This window comes from Alosa pseudoharengus, unplaced genomic scaffold (genome assembly GCF_046254945.1).
Source record: "Alosa pseudoharengus isolate Yale_2024_CS ecotype anadromous, Long Island Sound unplaced genomic scaffold, YU_APseudo_1.1 YU_APseudo_1.1_scf_40, whole genome shotgun sequence".
Taxonomy (NCBI): Eukaryota; Metazoa; Chordata; class Actinopteri; order Clupeiformes; family Clupeidae; genus Alosa; species Alosa pseudoharengus.
The window spans coordinates 5,001-25,679 of NW_027468775.1; the positions used below are offsets into that span (position 1 = coordinate 5,001).

A 20,679-nucleotide genomic window follows, 5' to 3' on the forward strand; every position below is an offset into this window, starting at 1 on the left:
AGTGCTGTATTAACATGACGCATAAGGCATTGTAGAGCCAAAAAAAAGTCAAAGAATAAGGAGTTCACTGAACAATACACCTTAGACTCACTCTCTCTCTCTCTCTCTCTCTCTCTCTCTCTCTCTTCCCCCCCCCCCCCCCCCCCCCCCATACAGGTATAGATGTGTGGAATCCGGCGTTTGATGTCACCCCTCACCAGCTCATCACAGGTGGCATCATCACTGAGCTGGGCGTCTTCCTCCCCTCCGAGCTGCAGGCTGCCCTGACCGGCCGCCTCACCGCCCTCTAGGCCCCACAGCGCCCCCCTGTGGCCTGGTGGGGCAGCGCAGCATAGTGTAGTGCTGCTGCACCTCGACTACAGCCGTGACCACAACTCACTTCGGTTCTCTTCATTACTCTTTCTACTAGTGGTACATCACCATCACACACACACACACACACACACACACACACACTATCTCTCACACTCTCTCTCTCACACACACACACACTGACACACACTCATTGCTGCTCATATGAGGTAATGGAAATGTCACACACACACACACACACATACACACTCACTCACACACACACACACACACACACTAAAAATACGCAAAGGCATACTACAATGATATGAATAAAGGACTATAGATACGCTAAACACACACACATACAAATGCTGCAGTTGCACACAAATATACAGAGATGTGTGCACACACACACACACACACACACGCGCACACACATATTGTGTACAAGTGTTACACATGCACACTTGTGGTGTATACTGATGTTGCCAGACTCACAATCGGACAGTCTTAACCCAGGGAAGCATATTTGTTAGCACGCACACACACACGCACGCACACACACAATCCTTTACCACACACAATCATGCTTTCCTCTCCTCTCTCTCTCTCAAACACACACATTATTTTTTGCCATTTGTCTGAATGTCTGTCACTGTCCGAAAGCTGTCAGCACCACCATCCCACCCACCCCCGCCTCCGCTTCTGCTACCAGTGAACAGTAACAGTAAAGCACCATAAAGGTACAGTGATAAACACCGAAGAACTGTACTGACCCCAGAACAGTACCATCATTTTCCTCAATGGGAGGGACGTAGTGTAAATATGAACGTAGTTTTAGTGATTAATGTACATAATGTACAGAAATCCTCTCAACCTGACTTGGAGGGGATGGAGACTAGATTTAGACTCAAGTTGAGCTGATCAGATCTAGAGAAGAGATTTAGAAACGGGCAAAGTGTGCTTACTGTGCGAGCCATGCCCAACTAAAAGCTCAAATATTTCTCCCATCTTCTCAATTTTTACTAACAAATATTAGCAGCAGTAATGTGGGTCCTCGCAGATATTCAATTTCCTTTTTAGACCAAATCTGATAATAATTAAACCTGATCAAACAAGAAGAATGAGACCTATGCCAGTTGGCTTTCACAGAAAGCTGTGCCGTATTTGACAGACACTGAACAGAGTTGGTGGAGGACAAACTGAGTAGAACAAAAGCTCCTCTTCATGACACTGAAATTGTGCAAAACGTCGTGCAAAACGTCCAATTTTTCTACTTTTATCTGATTTGTAGCTGCAAGATCATTCGCCGTTAAATGGAAGCAAATCAAAGACTATCTGCAAATGTGTAGTGTGTACTCTGCTAGGTAGTCCTTTAATACTTTGAGGCTAGTTACTTGGTACTATGGAGCTTGACATTTGTGACCTCCTGTGTTTACCAAACTACCTGATACCCTTCCATGTGTGTCCCCCTGTCGCACACTGTCCCCCTGTCGCACAGTGACATTGTAAATACAGACAAATAAGAACTTAAATCATGGCTAACAAACCTCTTCCTTCTTTAAGCTATCCAAGTTGTGACGGCAGCTGTGCCAGTTATTTTGCTGAATGATGCACAGAGTATATAATATAATATACATATCAATTCTTGGTGAGGGGGGTGGGCGTTCTAGACCTAAAACTTCTTTAGGGTAATGTTTTTGTGATGTCAAAGTACATTTCCAGGATACGCTTTGTTTGTTTTTTCTTCATGGTTGCCAAGTGCAGATGACATCACAGTCTCAATGATATCACAAGTCCAGAGTTCCGACCGTCAGTGTAGTTCACAGGCGAATGTTCCGCGACACAGAGGGGTTCAGGATGATCCAAATCCTGGTGTCACTCCACCAGCACAGATGACCAATCAGAGAGCTGAGGGCAGTGGGACAGAAACTTATCTTATAAAACTGGAGATTACAGCTTACTTCACCACACACACACACACACACACACTCACACACTATTAACCCCATCTATCAATTTATAGCACAACTACAGGACAATTGGGTACTGTAGGGGATTAAAAAAACAACAAAGGCAAAGCATAGACACACAAATGTCTCGGGGTTCATCTTGCATTGTTCGCCGTCATCCACTCTACCTTCAACGTTCTCTACCCCCACCCCCAAACACACACACACACTGTCCCTCAATCTCACACACTCACTTATTGTTGGATGTCACACTTTGAAGGTGGAGGTTGGTAAACACCTCTGTCTTGGTATAGGCTTTTGTTTGTTTGTTTGTTTTGTTTGTTTGTTTGTTTTTTCCATTCATTCATTCATTCATTGTTTGTTGTGGAGGAAAGAGGGAGAGATAAACGGTGGAGAGCAATGTAGCAAATTTCTGTCACCCTCTCTGTATGTATGATAGGTTTCGGGGTCCCATGGTTCCGTTTATTTCTGATGTATCTTCTTTGGCTGTGACTTGTCATTGTTTTTATGATTATTATTATTATGATTATAATCATTTCTTTTTTAACGTTGATTTTTTGTAAAGGTATAAATATAAAATGTGACTCTTAGTGACAATACAGTTGTTTTACAAACTTATACAGGAGGCCCTCTTGGCACCACACACACACACCATCCCACTCCAGTGAAGCAAAGTGCCAGAATCAGTGGAGTTTGGTGCAGTGATGCCACTCTACAGGTCGAATCAGACGGCCATCTTGGGAAGGTCAATTTTACCCTCAGTATTTTTTAAAATACTTTAGGTTTTGGGGAAATTCTATAGAAAACAGTGGTGTTCTATCCATGTGATAAATTGATGGCAATAATAGATTTTAAGGCCCCCTTTTTTTTTTGAGGTGGTGGGGTGATTTCCTTCCCAATTAGTTCAAAATCAGGTCATATTTAGTTGTCTTTTCGTAGCTTTGAATCTCAATTGAAACTTTGTTTTGCAAATGTTTTGTGCTGTGCAATAATGGCAGCCTGTTTTGTCCCCCCTTAGTCAGTACCACAAAGGACTTGGTCTATCGATGGACAAAAAAACCCAACCCATACTGACCTATGTCCTCAACTACCCTCCCCTTCTCCCTCCCACCAAAAGAGATGAAATCAGTTTGTGTTGCCAAAATGCAGCGTTGAATGGTGCTGTAAGCTTTCAACCAATGAGAGTTCTCCTCGGTGCCTTTGTGACCAGTGGGAGAGTGGTGGTGAGTGGTTGTGTCTGGTGGAGAAGGCCTCTCTTTTAGTCTAGGTTTGTTCTTGTTCTTCTGATTAATAATCACGATGACATTCAGTTTTTGTACTCTGTGGGAATAGGTTAAAAAAAATACAAGAAAATAAAGCTGGATGTTTTTATACATATATGAATATAAAGCTGTATGCGGCCGACATAAACAAAAAAAGAAAAGAAGCGTCTCTTTCACGTTAAATGCAAATAAAAGAGGAAAAGATCACCTCTCAAACGCCTCATGCTTGGTTTTTGCCTATTAGTCTGATTGATTACCCTGTAGAATTGGCCTATAATAGGCAATAGCAACAATAATTATAATAATAGCTGTTGTTGGTGTACATATTGTTAAGTTTAATGTTATTGTTATGAATTATTATTATGATTCTTCATGGCTCTATCTGGCTTACATTACAGTGCCGTTTCTGAGCTCACCAAACCTCCTCTATCCCACAATGCATCTGGACTATTAATTTACAGTTCGCTCTACGATACCGAAGCAAGTGTGCGTGGTCGACATGGCTCAAGGTAAACAGAAATTTAAAGCGCAAAAACCCGGCGGTGGGAAGAAACAGACTCAGAAACAGAAAGGTCCAAAGAAAGGAGGTAAGAATGTGTCATTGCAATGCCTTGGATGTCAATTTCTTCAACTGTAATGTGAAGATTTGTACTACTACGCCACAGTGTAATCGCCATCTTGGCTCTTCAGTAGCTGGTAACATCGATGAGTGGGGATAACACGTGAAAGAAGGGTATTCTAACTTTTGCACTGTGTTCAGTATGACAATGACACCCAACTCTACTTTGTTACGAAGAGGAATTAAATACATACTTTTCCCCCGGAATGTCCCTAAACGTATAAATGGTGTTATAGCGATTTGTTTAATAACTCCTCGCGACGTCTTATCTGTTGTAAGATACTTTCGCTAATGCAGTGATTAGCGGAGGTTTAACATGACGTCCTAAACAAATCTTAAACATACTTCTTAAAACTATTTCAGAACGCTTTGTCAAGTTACTTTACTGTGTTTTTGCATCTTAAGGGAGGATAATTGCACCCAAGAAAGCACAAGTGGTCCAGCAACAGAAACTGAAGAAGGTAATCTCAAAGCGAGAGAGTGATGGCGAATACTTGTAAGAGTGTGTTTTGTTTGTGCCCCTCAAGTAGGGCGTTTGAGAGGCTTCGTATCAGTCCGTTATTGTCAGTGCTTCTATCTGATCTCCGCTGTTGTTCATTCATGGTCCAGAAATAGACAACAATAGATGAATGTGACCTAGGCCGTAAGCCAAGCTGTCACCAGTGCCACCCGCCTAGTCGCTAACGTTATAGTATCCTAAATTCACCATGAACCTACTGCTGCCATTCGCTAGCATCAAGCATGTCCACTTGTACTGTCATAATTCATATTAGCGAGCTATTACAACAGAAGGCCACTTATAGCTAATCTAGATAAGGTGACAGGCCGAGGTGACAGCTGAAATCACTCAGACTGCAGATCAGGGCCGAGGACTGTGGCAACTACGGGCTATCTTGGCACCTTGGCCAAGTGTGCGCAGCGCCAACGCTAATTTTGAAAGCCTTTGACGTACGTAGCAAAGCTTGTGATGCACGCTCTTTTACACTTCTGTTGCCACTGGGGGTGGCTTGACTGTGCTTGGCATGACTCGAGGGACCATTTCTTGTCAGATGGAGCACAAACTGGAGGAACTGTTTTGTTTAGTATGTTGAGACATGTTGACATGACCCCTTGCTGACTTGTTTGTTGAATGCCATGTTGACCGGGGTAAGCGATAGCCGCCGCCGCAGCAGACAGACAGCGCTTTGGGAGGGTTCCAAAGCCCGCACGACCTTCACTTGCATTGTTTCCTACTGAGAGACTGATGTCACAACAGGCTGGGTTCTATTTAAACCGCGGATAGAGACCGTCTCTGTCTGTGCATCACACATGCGCCACAGGGCCCAATATATACAGCTCTGACCCGGCCTAGAATGACCCATGTGATCTCCCATGTGTGATACTAGAACAGCAGCTTACATACCGTTTTATTTTTTATTTGAGGGCAGCCGTGGCCTAATGGTTAGCGCTTCGGACTTGTAACCGGAGGGTTGCCGGTTCGAACCCCGACCAGTAGGCACGGCTGAAGTGCCCTTGAGCAAGGCACCTAACCCCTCACTGCTCCCCGAGCGCCGCTGTTGTTGCAGGCAGCTCACTGCGCCGGGATTAGTGTGTGCTTCACCTCACTGTGTGTTCACTGTGTGCTGAGTGTGTTTCACTAATTCACGGATTGGGATAAATGCAGAGACCAAATTAGAGTATACACTGCAAAAACTGCTTATCTAACAAAATCTAACCAAGTATTATTAATCTTATATCAAGATAAAAAAACTAGTTGGTATTGTTTTCAGTATAAAGGCACTTACCTAGTGCTTTCTTGTGAAATCATTTGACTTAATTTAAGAAAAAATTTACTTATTTTAAGACTCATCTTGAAAACAAGCAAATTTGTCTGCCAGTGCGTTAAGCAAATTTGTCCTAAAAACAAGCAAATTTGTCTGCCAGTGCGTTGAGCAAAATTGTCTTGATAAGACTCCTTAAAATAAGTCTTCTTAAATTAAGTCAAAATGATCTTTTGAGAGGGCGCTAGGTAAGTCTTTTCATACTGAGGGAAATTTGGTCTCTGCATTTATCCCAATCCCAATTCATCCACTCTGCTATTCTTTACACCTCTTGGTTTTTGTCTCCTATACCGCACCGTAGCTTGAATGTTCCTTAAGGCTGATTTATGCTTCTGCGTCGACTCCAAGCAATGACTACGCCGTTGCCTCAACGCCAGTGTGAACTTTTCGAAGTTCTGTGTCGCCTGTGTCTGCGTCACTCACCACCGAAATGGTAGTCGGAATGAGAAACCCTTATAGACTGCCGTGCTGAAATATTTACGAGGTGTCTGCCAGCTAGTTTATGTTAGCAAACAAACTTTACCACAACTGCCCACAAAGTACTGCTTGCTGGCAAAGTGCTAGTTTCAAAAGGTTACTGACAAATGTACTGACACTTTACAAATGGATAACCTTGTCATTGTAACCAAAATATGTCTGAGGTTATTTGCAAAGCTTATGTCCGTGAACTAGCATGAACTCTCTCTCTTTCTGCCCCCCCCTCCCTTTCTTTTCCTCTTTCTCTCTCCCTTCTTCCCCTCTCGTTCTTTCTTTCTTTCTCTCCCCTTTTCTTTTCCTCTCTTTCTCTCTCTCTCCCCCCCCCCTCCTTTTCTTTTCCTCTCCTCTCTCCCTCCTCCCCCTCTCTCCCTCAGGGTCTGGAGGTGGCCATCAGGAATAAGATTGAGCAGGAGGTGGTCCAGAAAGCCAGCACCTCCATGCACAAGCGCCTCAACGTGCTCAAGGCTCCCGAGAGCAAGGCAGGAGCGGCTGCGCCTACCGCCGGATCCTCCTCCAAATAACACACACACACACACACACACACACACAGAAGGTAATAGACTGTGAAATGTGTCTAGCCCAGGTCTGACAAGAGCGACAGCGACCCCCCCCCCCCATCCTCAATTGTGTTGTGTTTTTGAACCAAAAATATTTACAGATTTACAGTTGATGGTATAAATCTGTAGTTAAAAATGATGTATTTGGGATCGTAAATTTCTGAGGAGGGCAAGTCTGAAGTCTGACGGTGTGGCTCTTGTAGCAGGCCTGAGAACTATTGAGTTTGTTTGTTTAATTTTTTTCTTTTTTCTTTTTTAAATGTGACCTGAACATTGCAGCTACCACTGTGGATGTTTTGTATTAAATGTATTTAGTGTATATGGCCACCAGGTGGCAGCCTAGAGCTGTGAGATTTCAGCTCAGTCCAAAACACATGCAACACAAAAGTGATCAACCCCAGATTTTTCTGTACAGAGATCTTTTATGAAATCATGGCACATTAAATATATATAACCCAATATTTTTGAAACATTGCCTTTTTTATGGTAAAATCACAAAAATTGAAAGACAAATAAGAATTGGTGTGCCACTATACATTTAGTGATGAACTACAACTGTAGACTAAAAATATATGGTGGCAGAAGCCATTTTCCTCCTCTTCCTCTCTCACATGGATCCTGTTCACAGTGACTACATACATACGCTTGTGTGGTGATTGCGCAAATTAATTGTTTTCATGCAATTCCCACATTACATTAGATAGGCCTACTGGGGCGATTGCTCTGTCGCCAGCTTAGCCCCTTTTTAGAGTTTTACACAGTTTTAAACCTGTGTTGAGACGAACACGTCATGTGACTTCTTACTCCCCATTGCTGTGCCGTCAGCGCATCTGGTTTAATCTGCTACAGCGTTTTACCTTCATCTCAATAGACCTCTGAAGTTCACCTACAAAAACGGCTATCTTTGCCCATAGAAGGAGATCCGGTAACTTGTGTGATTTTTTCTATGGGAAAATAACATGGGGATTTTGAATTATTGCACCTGTTAAACTCTTGCGGAAATGCAGACATTTTGCTCTACACACTTGTGTTGTCTGCCTCCGAGTGGGTATTGTGATCTTCGGTATGTTAAGACGGCTAACTTTGATTTTTGCTACCCCTAACTTGCCATAGGAAGTTCGCTTCAATTAGCACCCAGATCATCTTATATGAGCAAAGGCAGCAGCTTTGTTTCTTCTTTTGTAGGCGAACCTACATGGTCTGTGATGTGAGGAATACAACAGACTAGGGCAGAGGGGAAGTCAGTCGGCATCAACTGAGAGCTAATTCTACTAACAAACTAAAGTTTGATGATTAAGCTAACTCATAAAAAAAACAAAAAAAACTGAAGCACATCTCTCTTCAGAAGCTCTGGAGATCTGGACTAATGATGGGACTACACTGGGCAAATGAAAATGCCTGTTTACATGGATGACATTGTAATAATAAGGACAGATTGGTCAGTGTTGCGTAGGCCCAGGAAGCACTACCAGTAGGTGTATTGCATTGTGAGATAGTTATTGCAGTTACGATGGCAGATGTACGTCAAGTATCGCTAGAAATCTAGACTGCGGAGTCGCGTCCACTTGCAGGCTGGTGTTGCAACAGTTTCTGGACGTTTCCTCCAGAGAGCCTCTGGTCTTCCCCATAGCAGTTCTGAGGACAAGAAGAAATATGGCAGTTTAGTATATAAACAGTGAAGTATTAATAATGTATGATATGAAGAGCAATGTAGTTATAAAATATAATGATATGAACAGTAAAATATGAGGATATAAAGAGTACAATATAATGATGTAAAGAGTAATGTAGTGATTGAATGTAATGATATAAACACTAAATGCTGTAAATAGAATATAGTGTTGTAATGTGAAGTCACAAAGTATTTCTGTTGGTCTACATGCATCTTTGACCAGGTGGGTTGAAAGTTTTACTGAACTTTCCTCTGAGTTTTACTGAAGTTCCTCAGAGGTTTGAGATTTGAATGAGAATTCCCGGTACACATGGAATGTAAGATCATGGAAAAGGTTACCCACATTAGAAAAGGAACAAAGCCTAATCCATAAGTCACAACCCAACTAACACCTTCAAAAGACAATCATGACCATTCAGTTATGGACGTTCATTCTTAGCTTGATGTTCTGAGGCGAAGAACCGCAGAGTTAGAAGAATACACATTTTACACTGCTCATGGGAGCACCATGAAACCTATGCCATGATATGCAGTTTTAACTGTTCCCACAAGTACCTACTACAGTCTCATGGGTACATGGAGCAGTCATAGAGAACACAGAGGAATGAAAAGCTATGGGGAAATCATAGCTTGGATGAAACAGAAAGGCTCTTGGAAACTCTGTGTGTGTGTCTTTTGGGCCGTGTATGTTAAAATTCCCCATACATGTGCGGTAGTACAGTAGTGGGGTCACCTAACACTTAGTGGTGAGCAGCTTCCATAAGTAGGCATCCATAGTAGATACTGATTTTTTTATTTTTATTTTGTATATTTGTGTGGGCTTTTGCCTCTATATCGACTAGATGGGACAGTTGAGAGTGACAGGAAGTGAGTGGGGACAGGAAGGAGTGGCTTTGGGAAATGAAGGTTGATTGGACTTGAACTGCTCCCCCCCAGTGCTGTTTTGGGTAATGATGGCACATAAGGATTGGTCACCCTCTTGCTTCTCTCTCTCTCTCTCTTCCCTCTCTCTCTCATATTCATTCCTCTCATACTTGCAGTACAGTGTGTATGTCTCACGCCGGTAGTCGTGGGAACACAGTGCAGTCATAGCAGCCTGTATGCTGCTGCTGCCGCCTCCTCCTCTTCACATCCTGTGGCCACTGGCCAGGTAATGACAGCCTCACCGCCGGCCCTCCTGCCCTGCCCCCCCATACAGAGAGTCTGAGGCTGTCCACGCGTATCTCTGGGGAAGCAACTCATTCCAATTGGCAGTTCCAAAAAGCTGTACACATTTCCAGCCTATCAGCGCGTTGCTTCAGGCACAGGGCGGAAGAGAAGAGATGGTGTACTTTGATTGGCTGTTGAGTTCAAACGTCAGCACGGTTTGGTTTCCCCAGAATTGTAGGTTTTGATGTTTAAAGTAGTACGTTGGTGTGTGTGTGTGTGGTGTAGTGATTCAACTCAAAATGTTACTCGTGACTGTGGTGCTGTGCTGTGTGACTTCTATATGGTGGTTTGCCATATCCTACGTAGACTCGGTTTTACCCCTCTGGGGGTTTGAGTGTATCACAGGCTTTATATTTATCTGCACATACAGTGTATCAGTAATTATGGAGTGTATGTGTGTGTGTGTCTCCCACTTTCGGCGTGGCAAGCACGTTTAGTGGCTTCAAAACAAACAAACTGCTGCTGCTGTTTCACACCATTGTACAACAGATGAGACGCTCAGATTTCACTAATTTAGCATTCCTGGTGTTAATCCCTGGTGGCAGGACTCTGGAGGCTTAAGACAAGCTTTGTCTAGTTTAAGTTTAAGAAATGGATCAAATACAGACTCAAGAATTCTCACAAGTCTGTAAGGTGCAGATACATGAGGGGGTGAGTTAGCTAGTTAGCGTTAGCGAGGCTACTCACAGCAGTTCTGCTGCTGGTCTTCGTCACTGCCGTCGTTGCAGTCGCGGTTCCCGTTACAGACCAGGGCCGAGGGGATGCAGCTGCCGTCACCGCAGCGGAACTCTCCGGGCCTGCACGTCGTCACCACGTTACTGACTGCTGCTGCGGTGGAGTCAATGGTACATTAAAAAAAGGAGTTGGCAAAGTTGAGAAACTGTTATTTAAAAAAAATTATTGGCAAAGTTGACCAGCTGTTATTCAAGTATATGTACAGTATATAAGTATACTGTATATACTCTTTCGATCCCGTGAGGGAAATTTGGTCTCTGCATTTATCCCAATCTGTGAATTAATGAAACACACTCAGCACACAGTGAACACACAGTGAGGTGAAGCACACACTAATTCCAGTGCAGTGAGCTGCCTGCATCAACAGCGGCGCTCGGGGAGCAGTGAGGGGTTAGGTGCCTTGCTCAAGGGCACTTCAGCCGTGCCTACTGGGCGGAGTTCAAACCGGCAACCCTCCGGTTACAAGTGCGCGGTACTAACCAGTAGGCCACGGCTGCCCTCCCCCCCTCTCTCCCTTGTAACAATAGACTACAAAAAGTTACCCAACATTCCAGCATCATTTCAGATACTGTTCTCCACATATGTTTTCAATGTGCTCTGCATGTGTGCGTGTGTGTGCGTGCGTGTGTGTGTGTGTGTGCGTGTGTGTGTGTGCGTGTGTGTGTGTGTCTTTGTGTGTGTGTGTGTCTTAGTGTGTATGTATGTGTATGAGCGTGAGACAGGCATTTGGAGTTTTGATGCACTTGCGGTTTTGATGCATTTTGTTTTGATGGACTACCGACTCCCAAAGATGGTGGACCACAGGGATTGGTCTCTGTATGGTATGGTAGTCCACCACTGTGATTGTGTGTGTGTGTGTGTGTGTGTGTGTGTGTGTGTCTGTGTGTGTGTGTGTGTGTGTGTGTCTGTGTCTGTGTGTGTGTGTGTGTGTGTGTGTGTGTGTGTGTGTGTGTGTGTGTGTGTGTGTCTGTAGGCCTATGTGGGCGTACACGATCACTCACTGCAGTTCCTCTCGTCGCTCTTGTCCATGCAGTCGCTCTCTCCGTCACACACCCAGGCCAATGGGATGCAGCGGCCACTAACCCCGCAGTGGAACTCGCTCGGCCTGCAGCTCGTGTGGGCTGGGGAGGTCAAAGGTCAAACCATAAACACACTTACAGGTTATTACCATTACTGTTTTTGGAAGTTTAGAAAGCTTTAGAAAGTATATGAAGTAGTATATGAGTAGAAATGAGAAAGAATAGAGGGAGAGAGAGAGAGAGAAGGGTAAATAAATGGATGGATGGATAAATGGATGGATGGATGAATGGATGAATGGATGGATGGATGGAATAAATGGATGGATGGATGGATGGATGGAATAAATGGATGGATGGATGGATGGATGGATGGATGGATGAATGGATGGATGGAATAAATAGATGGATGGATGGAATAAATGGATGGATGGATAAATGGATGGATGAATGGATGGATGGATGGAATAAATGGATGGATGGATGGATGGATGGAATAAATGGATGGATGGATAAATGGATGGATGAATGGATGGATGGATGGAATAAATGGATGGATGGAATAAATGGATGGATGGATGGAATAAATGGATGGATGGATGAATGGATGGATGGATGGAATAAATGGATGGATGGATGGAATAACTGGATGGATGGATGAATGGATGGATGGATGGAATAAATGGATGGATGGATGGATGAATGGATGGATGGATGGAATAAATGAATGGATGGATGGAATAAATGGATGGATGAATGAATGGATGGATGGATGGATGGAATAAATGAATGGATGGATGGAATAAATGGATGGATGAATGGATGGATGGATGGAATAAATGAATGGATGGATGGAATAAATGGATGGATGAATGAATGGATGGATGGAATAAATGGATGAATGGATGGATGGATGGATGGAATAAATGGATGGATGGATGGATGGATGGATGGAATAAATGAATGGATGGATGGATGGATGGATGGAATAAATGAATGGATGGATGGATGGATGGATGGAATAAATGAATAAATGGATGGATGGATGAATGGATGGATGGATGGATGGAATAAATGGATGAATAAATGGATGGATGGATGAATGGATGGATGGATGGATGGAATAAATGGATGGATAAATGGATGGATGGATGAATGCAACTCACAGCAGTTTGTCTCGTCGCTGCGGTTGGGGCACTCTGCTTTGCCATCACAGAGCCATTTGTTGGGGATGCAGAGGCCGTTCCCACAGGGGAAGTAGTCTGGAGCACAGGTCCTCTGGCTGGCACCTGCTCCCCATACAATACACAGAGACAGTCCGTCAGACACACAACGGAACAAAACACAGAGACAGTCCGTCAGACACACAACGGAACAAAACACACAACACACACAGAGACATTCCGTCAGACACACAACGGAACAAAACATACAACACACAACACACACATGGTGTACAGGGCCAGTCTGTCATACAAACAGACAGAACAGAACACACAATGTCCCACACCTAATCCCAGAAATGAGCCACATCCGTTACATAACGTATATAAGTGTAATGTATTGGGTAGCTACTCACTGCAATTGTTCTCGTCACTGCCGTCTACACAGTCGGTCTCTCCGTCACACACCCAGATGGACTGGATGCAGGCGCCATCAGAGCAGCGGAACTGAGTCGGCGAGCACGTGCTCTCTGTGGAAGCTGTCAAGGTTGTACAGGTCAAATGTCTTACTGTGTCAATTGTTGTTTTTATTTTCTTTATTTACTCCTTGTTTACTTATTGATTGGCTGTGCATACAAAGTCTTATTTTCAACCCATGTTGAAATGTTAGTTATTTTAGTACTATTTTAGTTGTTTTGACTATTATAAAGTATTATTTTCAAACCATGTGGTAAATGGAGGAGAGGAATGACAGAATGACAAAGAGTTGTTGATTCGTTTACAATCATCTCATCTCATTTACAAATGGAAATAATTTTTTGCCTTGGATTTTTTATACTATACTTATTCATTTATTGTGTGTTATTAGATATATTGCACTGTGGTCCCCCAGGAAAACTAATTTCAATCCTCTGTTTGCCTGATAACATACTTACACCCGATACAGCAATACCAGCAAAAGCTGACTTGACTAGAAAAAGGAAAGGCAGACCAAATTAATTATTTTTTTTATCTTGTTTATATTTCTATAAATATTTAAGTGTTTGCCTGATAACATACTTAAACATTAACAGTAAAATCTGCCTTGACTAGAAAGAGAGAGTTTGAGGGGTCTTTCGATCAGGTCTTTGTTCATGGTCTGGTGAGGTATGTGCGTGCGTGCGTGTGTGTACATACTGCAGTTGGCCTCGTCGCTGCGGTCCAGACACTGATAGACCCCGTTACACACTCCTGAGGAGGGGACACAGGTGCCGTCACCACAACGGAACTCAGACGAGGAACAGGGGGCCTCTACGGTGGCTACGAAGGTCCAAAATAAAGATGTTATCAGCCAGTTGAAATGTATAACATGTAAGAACAAATGTTTTAACAACCATCTTCGCAACCAGGAGAACAGTACAACCAATGTGACTAACAAGTTGGTGTTGGTGAGTAGATGCTTGAAGCCGTATGAAACCATGGATGTAATGCCTTTACAGGTTGTCATGCAAAGTGCATGACTCTATTAGTCCATAACCTACAAAATTCGTACTACAAAATGTCCCAAGAGATGTCTGCAAATAGATATGTGTGTGTTCCCAGAGAGAAGTGAAGGAAGAATGCGTACGGCAGTTTCTCTCGTCGCTCCTGTCCACACAGTGACTCTCGCCATCACAGACTTCAGAGGAAGGAACGCAGCGACCGTCACCACAGCGGAACTCTGTCACAGAGCAGGTAGGTGCTACGGTGGCTGAGAAGGACCAAAGGAGATAAGTAGATATAAAAGGAAACCAGCAATGAAAATGATTTTAAACCCTTGCAAGGCAAGGCCTTATCAGAACGTTTCATACACACATGCAATTCAATGTTACATTTACATAAATCATGAACAAGCCAGACAACAGACAGTAAAGTATAGAGTGTGCATCGTATATAAAATAAAAATGATAGACAAGATCAAGAAAAAAGATGAAAACATAGAATAGAAATGTCAAAAAACTTAGAATAAAAACATTGTGTCAGTGGCCGTGGTGGCTGTTGCTTACGGCAGCTTTTTTCGTCGCTCTTGTCCAAACACTGACTCTCTCCATCGCAGACCTCAGAGGAAGGAATGCACATGCCATCATCGCAGCGGAACTCAGAAGAGGAACAGGTAGGTTCTACGGTGTCTGAGGAGGGTCAAAATGGAAACGATTTTGACTATGGTTGTCTGATGACCTCTGGATAACTGTGCCCAAATACAGTTCTAATCCAAGAAGTCTGAGAGAGTGTTTGTAAGAGTATATTTTAATGCACATCAATCAGCTATAGCTGAGTTTAATAAAAGTCGTACAGACATGATATGAGAAGAATGATATGAGATATAAGACGCTCATTTCATGTGATGGCAGTTAGATAAGTGTAGTAAAAGTTAATAAATGTCATAGAAACTACACTCTGTTCTGATCAGCTTTTTTGTCACTGATGCAGAACTATGAAAGCCTTCAGTGCACTTGCCCCCTGGACTAGTTACTAGTTACTATAAGTTCATTCTTACGGCAGTTCCTCTCGTCGCTCCCATCCACACACTGACTCACTCCATCACAGACCCCACCAGCGGGGATACAGGAGCCGTCATCACACAGGAAGTCTGATACAGAGCAGGCTGGGTCTACGGTGGCTGTGAAGGTTCAAAAAGTCACACACAGGAAGTCTGATACAGAGCAGACCGGGGTTTTTGTGGCTGAGAAGGCTGAAAGTGGCACAGAAAGAACCAACGTGGTGCAACAAGGAAAATAAAGGGGTTTGAGAATGTTCTATTGAGTTGAGAGTGACTCATCACATTCCATACTCAGGATAGAGTTTGAGGATATGAAGATGTTCTGTTTGTCCTTTTGTGGCATCTGTAGTGGTAGGCAGTAGGCAGTCAAAAGTGAGGGCAGGTAGAGTAAAGAGAGATGAAGAGATATGAAGTGCTTACAACAATTCCTCTCGTCACTGCTGTCCACACACTGACTCACTCCATCACAGACTCCAGAGGAAGAGATGCAACTGCCATCATTACAGCGGAAGTCTGTTGCCGAGCAGGTGGATTCTCCGGTGGCTAAGAGGGTTAAAAAAGACAGAGATCAAAGAAGCAAAAAACAAGTCACAGCTTTAAGTCTGGATGAAAGAAGTTTGAAAAGCAAACAAGTAAAGAAGTAAGGAAGGAGACTAGGAGAAGGAGGTGGTGATCAAGGAAGTCAGGAAGGAGACTAGGAGAAGGAGGTGGTGATCAAGGAAGTCAGGAAGGAGACTAGGAGAAGGAGGTGGTGATAAAGGAAGTCAGGAAGGAGACTAGGAGTAGGAGGTGGTGATAAAGGAAGTCAGGAAGGAGACTAGGGTCATAAAAGAGAAGGGGAGGAGATCACAGAAGCGGAGAAAGGGACAAGGGAAGGGTCATAATGGAAGGAAGGACAGCAGGAGGGAAATAAGTTGCGCCCACTGCAGTTTCCCTCGTCACTCCTATCCGAGCACTCGGCGCGTCCATCGCAGACCCAGATAGAGGGGATACAGCGTCCGTCTCCACAGCGGAAATAGTCCGGAGTGCAGGTTCTCTCAGTGACCGCTGACCAAATCACCACAGGACACAACATTTCAGCACATTTCAGCATTTTGTACCTCAACAAGTGTCTCTAGTGTCCACACTGAGAAGAAATCTGTTTAGTTTATAATATTAATGACTATTGTGATCTATGAAATGCAATGGTGTGCAAAGTGATACTGTTTATCTGAAGGGTGGAGCATTTTGATACTCAAAGCACCCAAAGCGCCCATTTGACTTGTGCTTTCTACCACATTTGTTACTAAAACTGAGCAGTTCATTTCCTGTTTTCTAATGATGCAAAGTTAACTCCGTCAACTGGTGAGCAAAGTTAACAATAGGGCGACTCTTTCGATTCGATTCCCGCCCCGTGGTCCCTTCCGGATCCCACCCCGACTCTCTCTCCCACTCACTTTCTGTCACTCTCCACTATCCCGTCGCATTAAAAAGGCATAAAAGCCCCAAAAAATATACTAAAAAAAAAACTGTAGAGTCTACTCACTACAATATGAAGGAGACCAGTCTGCTCACTACAATATGAAGGAGACCAGTCTACTACAAGATGAAGGAGTCCAGTCTACTCACTACAAGATGAAGGAGTCCAGTCTACTCACTGCAGTTGCTTTCGTCACTGCTGTCGCTGCAGTCGTACTGGCCGTCACAGATCCACGCTGAGGGAATGCAGGTGCCGTCGCCACAGCTGAAAGAGGCCGGGTGGCAGGTCATCTGTCTGGCAGCTGTGAGAGAAACACACAGCACACTGGGGCCCTTATTGTGACCCTGTCACCTAGATGCTAATTCTACACTAACTCTTAATTGTCACCAAACAGTTGAGTATTATATAATCACTAAGTAGCAGAGTTACAGACAAAAAAAAAATCATCTACATTGGAATGATGGGCTAAATCAATTTGCTAATTTAACACCATGTGAGAGCTTAAGTAGGCTACAAACATTGATGAATCTGCTCCATGTGCCCACATGAAACACAATAACTATAGTTCATACACAGAAATTCACTCCAGAATCAAAAACATCAATATATTCATCCTAAAAAAAGGAAAATGTTTGAAAACATCAACATTGTTGAGCTAGATCTGTTTTTGTTTTTGTCTGAAAGTCAAAGGTTTCAAACAAAATCATTAATATAAAACCCCCATTCATTTTCTAATCTTTATTTGGACAGGGCAGTGCAGATAAGAAAAGATATGACAATGAAATGAGTGGAAGAGAGATCGAGTTCAGGAAATGACCTCAGGTCGAACTCAAACCTGCATCTCTTTGGGCACTGAGCCTGTATGTCGGCGCCAACTAAAATAGAACTGAATTATAATCTACTGGTGGCGGTAAAAGGGTTCGACGATGGTATGAGGGGTTGTATTAAAAACAATGGAATCTCAAGTAATCGGACGTCTAAAGCGGAGTGCGCCGCACTAATCAGACGTCTAAAGCAGAGTGCGCCGCACTAATCGGACGTCTAAAGCAGAGTGCGCCGCACTAATCGGACGTCTAAAGCAGAGTGCGCCGCACTAATCGGACGTCTAAAGCGGAGTGCGGTGCACTAATCAGACGTCTAAAGCGGAGTGCGGTGCTCTAATCGGACGTCTAAATCGGAGTGCGCCGCACTAATCGGACGTCTAAAGCGGAGTGCGGTGCACTAATCAGACGTCTAAAGCGGAGTGCGGTGCTCTTATCGGACGTCTAAATCGGAGTGCGCCGCACTAATCGGACGTCTAAAGCGGAGTGCAGTGCACTAATCGGACGTCTAAAGCGGAGTGCAGTGCACTAATCCGACGTCTAAAGCGGAGTGCAGTGCAGTAATCGGACATCTAAAGCGGAGTGCAGTGCACTAATCGGACGTCTAAAGCGGAGTGCAGTGCACTAATGTCGGCGCCTACATGCGGAGGTCTTGTGCGTTAGGCACTCACTGCAGTTTGCCTCGTCGCTGTGGTCTGAGCAGTCGACCTGTCCGTCACAGACTGCTGCGGAGAGCACGCACTCGCCAGTGCTGCCACAGGGCACAGAGCCAGGAGAGCAGAGGATGGCGGTAGTGGTCATCTCAGTGGTGGTTGCTGTAGTGGTCATCTCAGTGGTGGTTGCTGTAGTGGTCATCTCAGTGGTGGTTGCTGTAGTGGTCATCTCAATGGTGGTTTCTGTAGTGTTCATCTCAGTGGTGGTTGCTGTAGTGTTCATCTCAGTGGTGGTTGCTGTAGTTGTCATCTCAGTGATGGCTTCTGTAGGAGTTGTCTCAGTGATGAGTGATGACTAAAAGATGTAAGGGACTTAAAACTCACTTAAAGGTGCTATGTACTGGACTACTAGCACTTAAAACGGGCATTGCAGTCCAAAATCAAAAGAAAGAGAGTGTGAAAGAGAGTGAGAGAGACAGAAAGAGAGAGAGTGAGAGAAAGAGAGAGAGACATGAAGGTAAAAAGTGAATTTGGAAGCTACATACCACAGTCGTTCTCGTCACTGTCGTCGGAACAGTCTCTGTGTCCGTCACAGACGCCAGACATCGGCACACACTGACCCGAGGCGCAGCGGAACGAGGTCAAAGGGCATGTTCGCTCAGCATTGGTCCTCCCCACACTGGCTAAGAGGTGAAGACAGAGGTCAACATTAGGCCCACACAGGCTAAGAGATCAAGATTAGCCCCACACAGGTTAAGAGATCGACGTTTGGCCCACACAGGCTAAGAGATCAACATTAGGCCCACACAGGCTAAGATATCAACATTAGGTCTACACTGACTAAGAGATCAACATTAGGCCCACACAGGCTAAGAGGCCGACATTAGACCCACACTGGCTAAGAGGTCAAGACAGAGGTCAACATTAGACCCACACAGGCTAAGGGCTAAGAGATCAACATTAGGCTCACACAGGCTAAGGGCTAAGAGATCAACATTAGGCCCACACAGGCTAAGGGCTAAGAGATCAACATTAGACCCACACAGGCTAAGAGGTCAAGATAGAGGTCAACATTAGGCCCATCTAAGCTTCAGACACTTTTGTGAATTTAGGAATTTTGTGAAATTGTCAATTCTCTCCCATTTATAAAAAGTTATTCAGTACATTATTCACAATGTTTGTAGTGCTAGTTTGTCTCTGAGGAAACTAAACTAAATCAACATGACATTTACACTGAGGACAGTAATCAAGGAGGGGGAGGAGAAAGAAAGACGGAAAGAAAGAAAGAAAGAAAGAAAGAAAGAAAGACAGCGAGTGAAGAGATTTACGAGAGAGGAAAATAGGCGCTACTCACTGCAGTTGCTCTCGTCGCTCCCGTCCACACACTCACTGTGTCCGTTACAGAATCCCGAGGAGGGGATGCAGCGGCCGTCAGCACAACGGAATGAGTTCAAAGGGCACGGCCTCTCCACGCCCACCCCCATATGATCTGATGGGGACAACAGAGGTCAAAGGGCACGGCCTCTCCACGCCCACCCCCATATGATCTGACAGGGACAACAGAGGTCAAAGGGCACGGCCTCTCCACGCCCACGCCCACCCCCATATGATCTGATGGGGACAACAGAGGTCAAAGGGCACGGCCTCTCCACGCCCACCCCCATATGATCTGATGGGGACAACAGAGGTCAAAGGGCACAGCCTCTCCACGCCCACCCCCATATGATCTGATGGGGACAACAGAGGTCAAAGGGCACGGCCTCTATACGCCCACACCCATATGATCTGATGGGGACAACAGAGGTCAAAGGGCACGGCCTCTCTACGCCGACCCCCATATGATCTGATGGGGACAATAGAGGTCAAAGGGCACGGCCTCTCCACACAGTTATCATATTAGTTCATCCACCCCCATATGATCAATTAGATATTAGAGTGTTTGCATGTATATTGTATGTGTGCATATGTGTGTTTGAGTTTAAAGTGTATGTCTGCATATGTGTGATGCATGGAAAATCCAGGCGGTGGTAGCATAGTGGTTAAGGAGCATGCAGTTGCCTAAAAAGTTGTGGGTTCAATATCCGGCATCGTTGTGCCCTTGAGCAAATTGCACCAGGGACAGTGGCCCTTATAATATAATTGACATATAAGTCGCTTTGGGGGGAAAAAGTGTCTGCTAAATTAATAATTGTGTGAATATATGTGTTTGCATGTGTATGTGTGCACATGTGCATTTGCGTGAAATGGATATGTGTGTTTGCGTGTAATGGATATGTGTGTTTGCATGTAATGGATATGTGTGTTTGCGTGTTAAGTATTGTGTGCGTTTGCTTGTAATGGATATGTGTGTTTGCGTGTAAAGTATTGTGTGCATTTGCGCGTAATGGATATGTGTGTTTGCGTGTAAAGTATTGTGTGCGTTTGCGCGTAA

The 20,679-nt window shown here is 44.2% G+C and overlaps 2 protein-coding genes and 1 long non-coding RNA gene across 3 annotated transcripts in view; 2 read left to right on the forward strand and 1 right to left on the reverse strand.

Annotated features, from left to right (window-relative positions):
• The window catches only part of LOC143103430 (uncharacterized), an 8,732-nt gene extending 4,987 nt beyond the window's left edge, over positions 1–3,745 (forward strand). The window contains exon 2 of the long non-coding RNA XR_012982817.1: positions 157–3,745. This is a non-coding gene — a long non-coding RNA (uncharacterized LOC143103430). The remainder of the gene's footprint in view (positions 1–156) is intronic.
• A 245-nt stretch (positions 3,746–3,990) lies between these two features.
• Positions 3,991–7,461, forward strand: LOC143103431 (UPF0390 protein zgc136864-like). The gene is made up of 3 exons (XM_076267211.1): positions 3,991–4,116; positions 4,554–4,609; positions 6,820–7,461. The coding sequence occupies exons 1-3, from the start codon at positions 4,029–4,031 to the stop codon at positions 6,964–6,966; spliced, it is 291 nt and encodes a 96-aa protein (XP_076123326.1). The 5' UTR covers positions 3,991–4,028; the 3' UTR covers positions 6,967–7,461.
• A 102-nt stretch (positions 7,462–7,563) lies between these two features.
• On the reverse strand, positions 7,564–18,588 carry LOC143103443 (uncharacterized). The gene is made up of 13 exons (XM_076267231.1): positions 18,267–18,588; positions 16,953–17,075; positions 16,240–16,362; positions 15,736–15,858; positions 15,313–15,435; positions 14,822–14,944; positions 14,404–14,526; positions 13,974–14,096; positions 13,214–13,336; positions 12,801–12,923; positions 11,620–11,739; positions 10,571–10,711; positions 7,564–8,637 (listed from the first exon to the last, which is right to left on the reverse strand). Coding segments are annotated over exons 1-13 (1,662 nt in total). The 5' UTR covers positions 18,559–18,588; the 3' UTR covers positions 7,564–8,635.
• Positions 18,589–20,679: the final 2,091 nt, after the last annotated feature.

Coding starts and splice junctions, on each gene's coding strand:
- LOC143103431 (XM_076267211.1), top strand. CDS start 4,029: ATGGCTCAAGGTAAACAGAAATTTAAAGCGCAAAAACCCGGCGGTGGG. Junction 4,117..4,553: donor GAAAGGTCCAAAGAAAGGAG/GTAAGAATGTGT, acceptor TTGCATCTTAAG/GGAGGATAATTGCACCCAAG. Junction 4,610..6,819: donor AGCAACAGAAACTGAAGAAG/GTAATCTCAAAG, acceptor TCTCTCCCTCAG/GGTCTGGAGGTGGCCATCAG.
- LOC143103443 (XM_076267231.1), bottom strand. CDS start 18,558: ATGACAACTACAGCAACCACCACTGAGATGAACACTACAGCAACCACC. Junction 17,076..18,266: donor CAGCGACGAGGCAAACTGCA/GTGAGTGCCTAA, acceptor TTTCTCTCACAG/CTGCCAGACAGATGACCTGC. Junction 14,945..15,312: donor GAGCGACGAGAGGAACTGCC/GTAAGAATGAAC, acceptor GACCCTCCTCAG/ACACCGTAGAACCTACCTGT.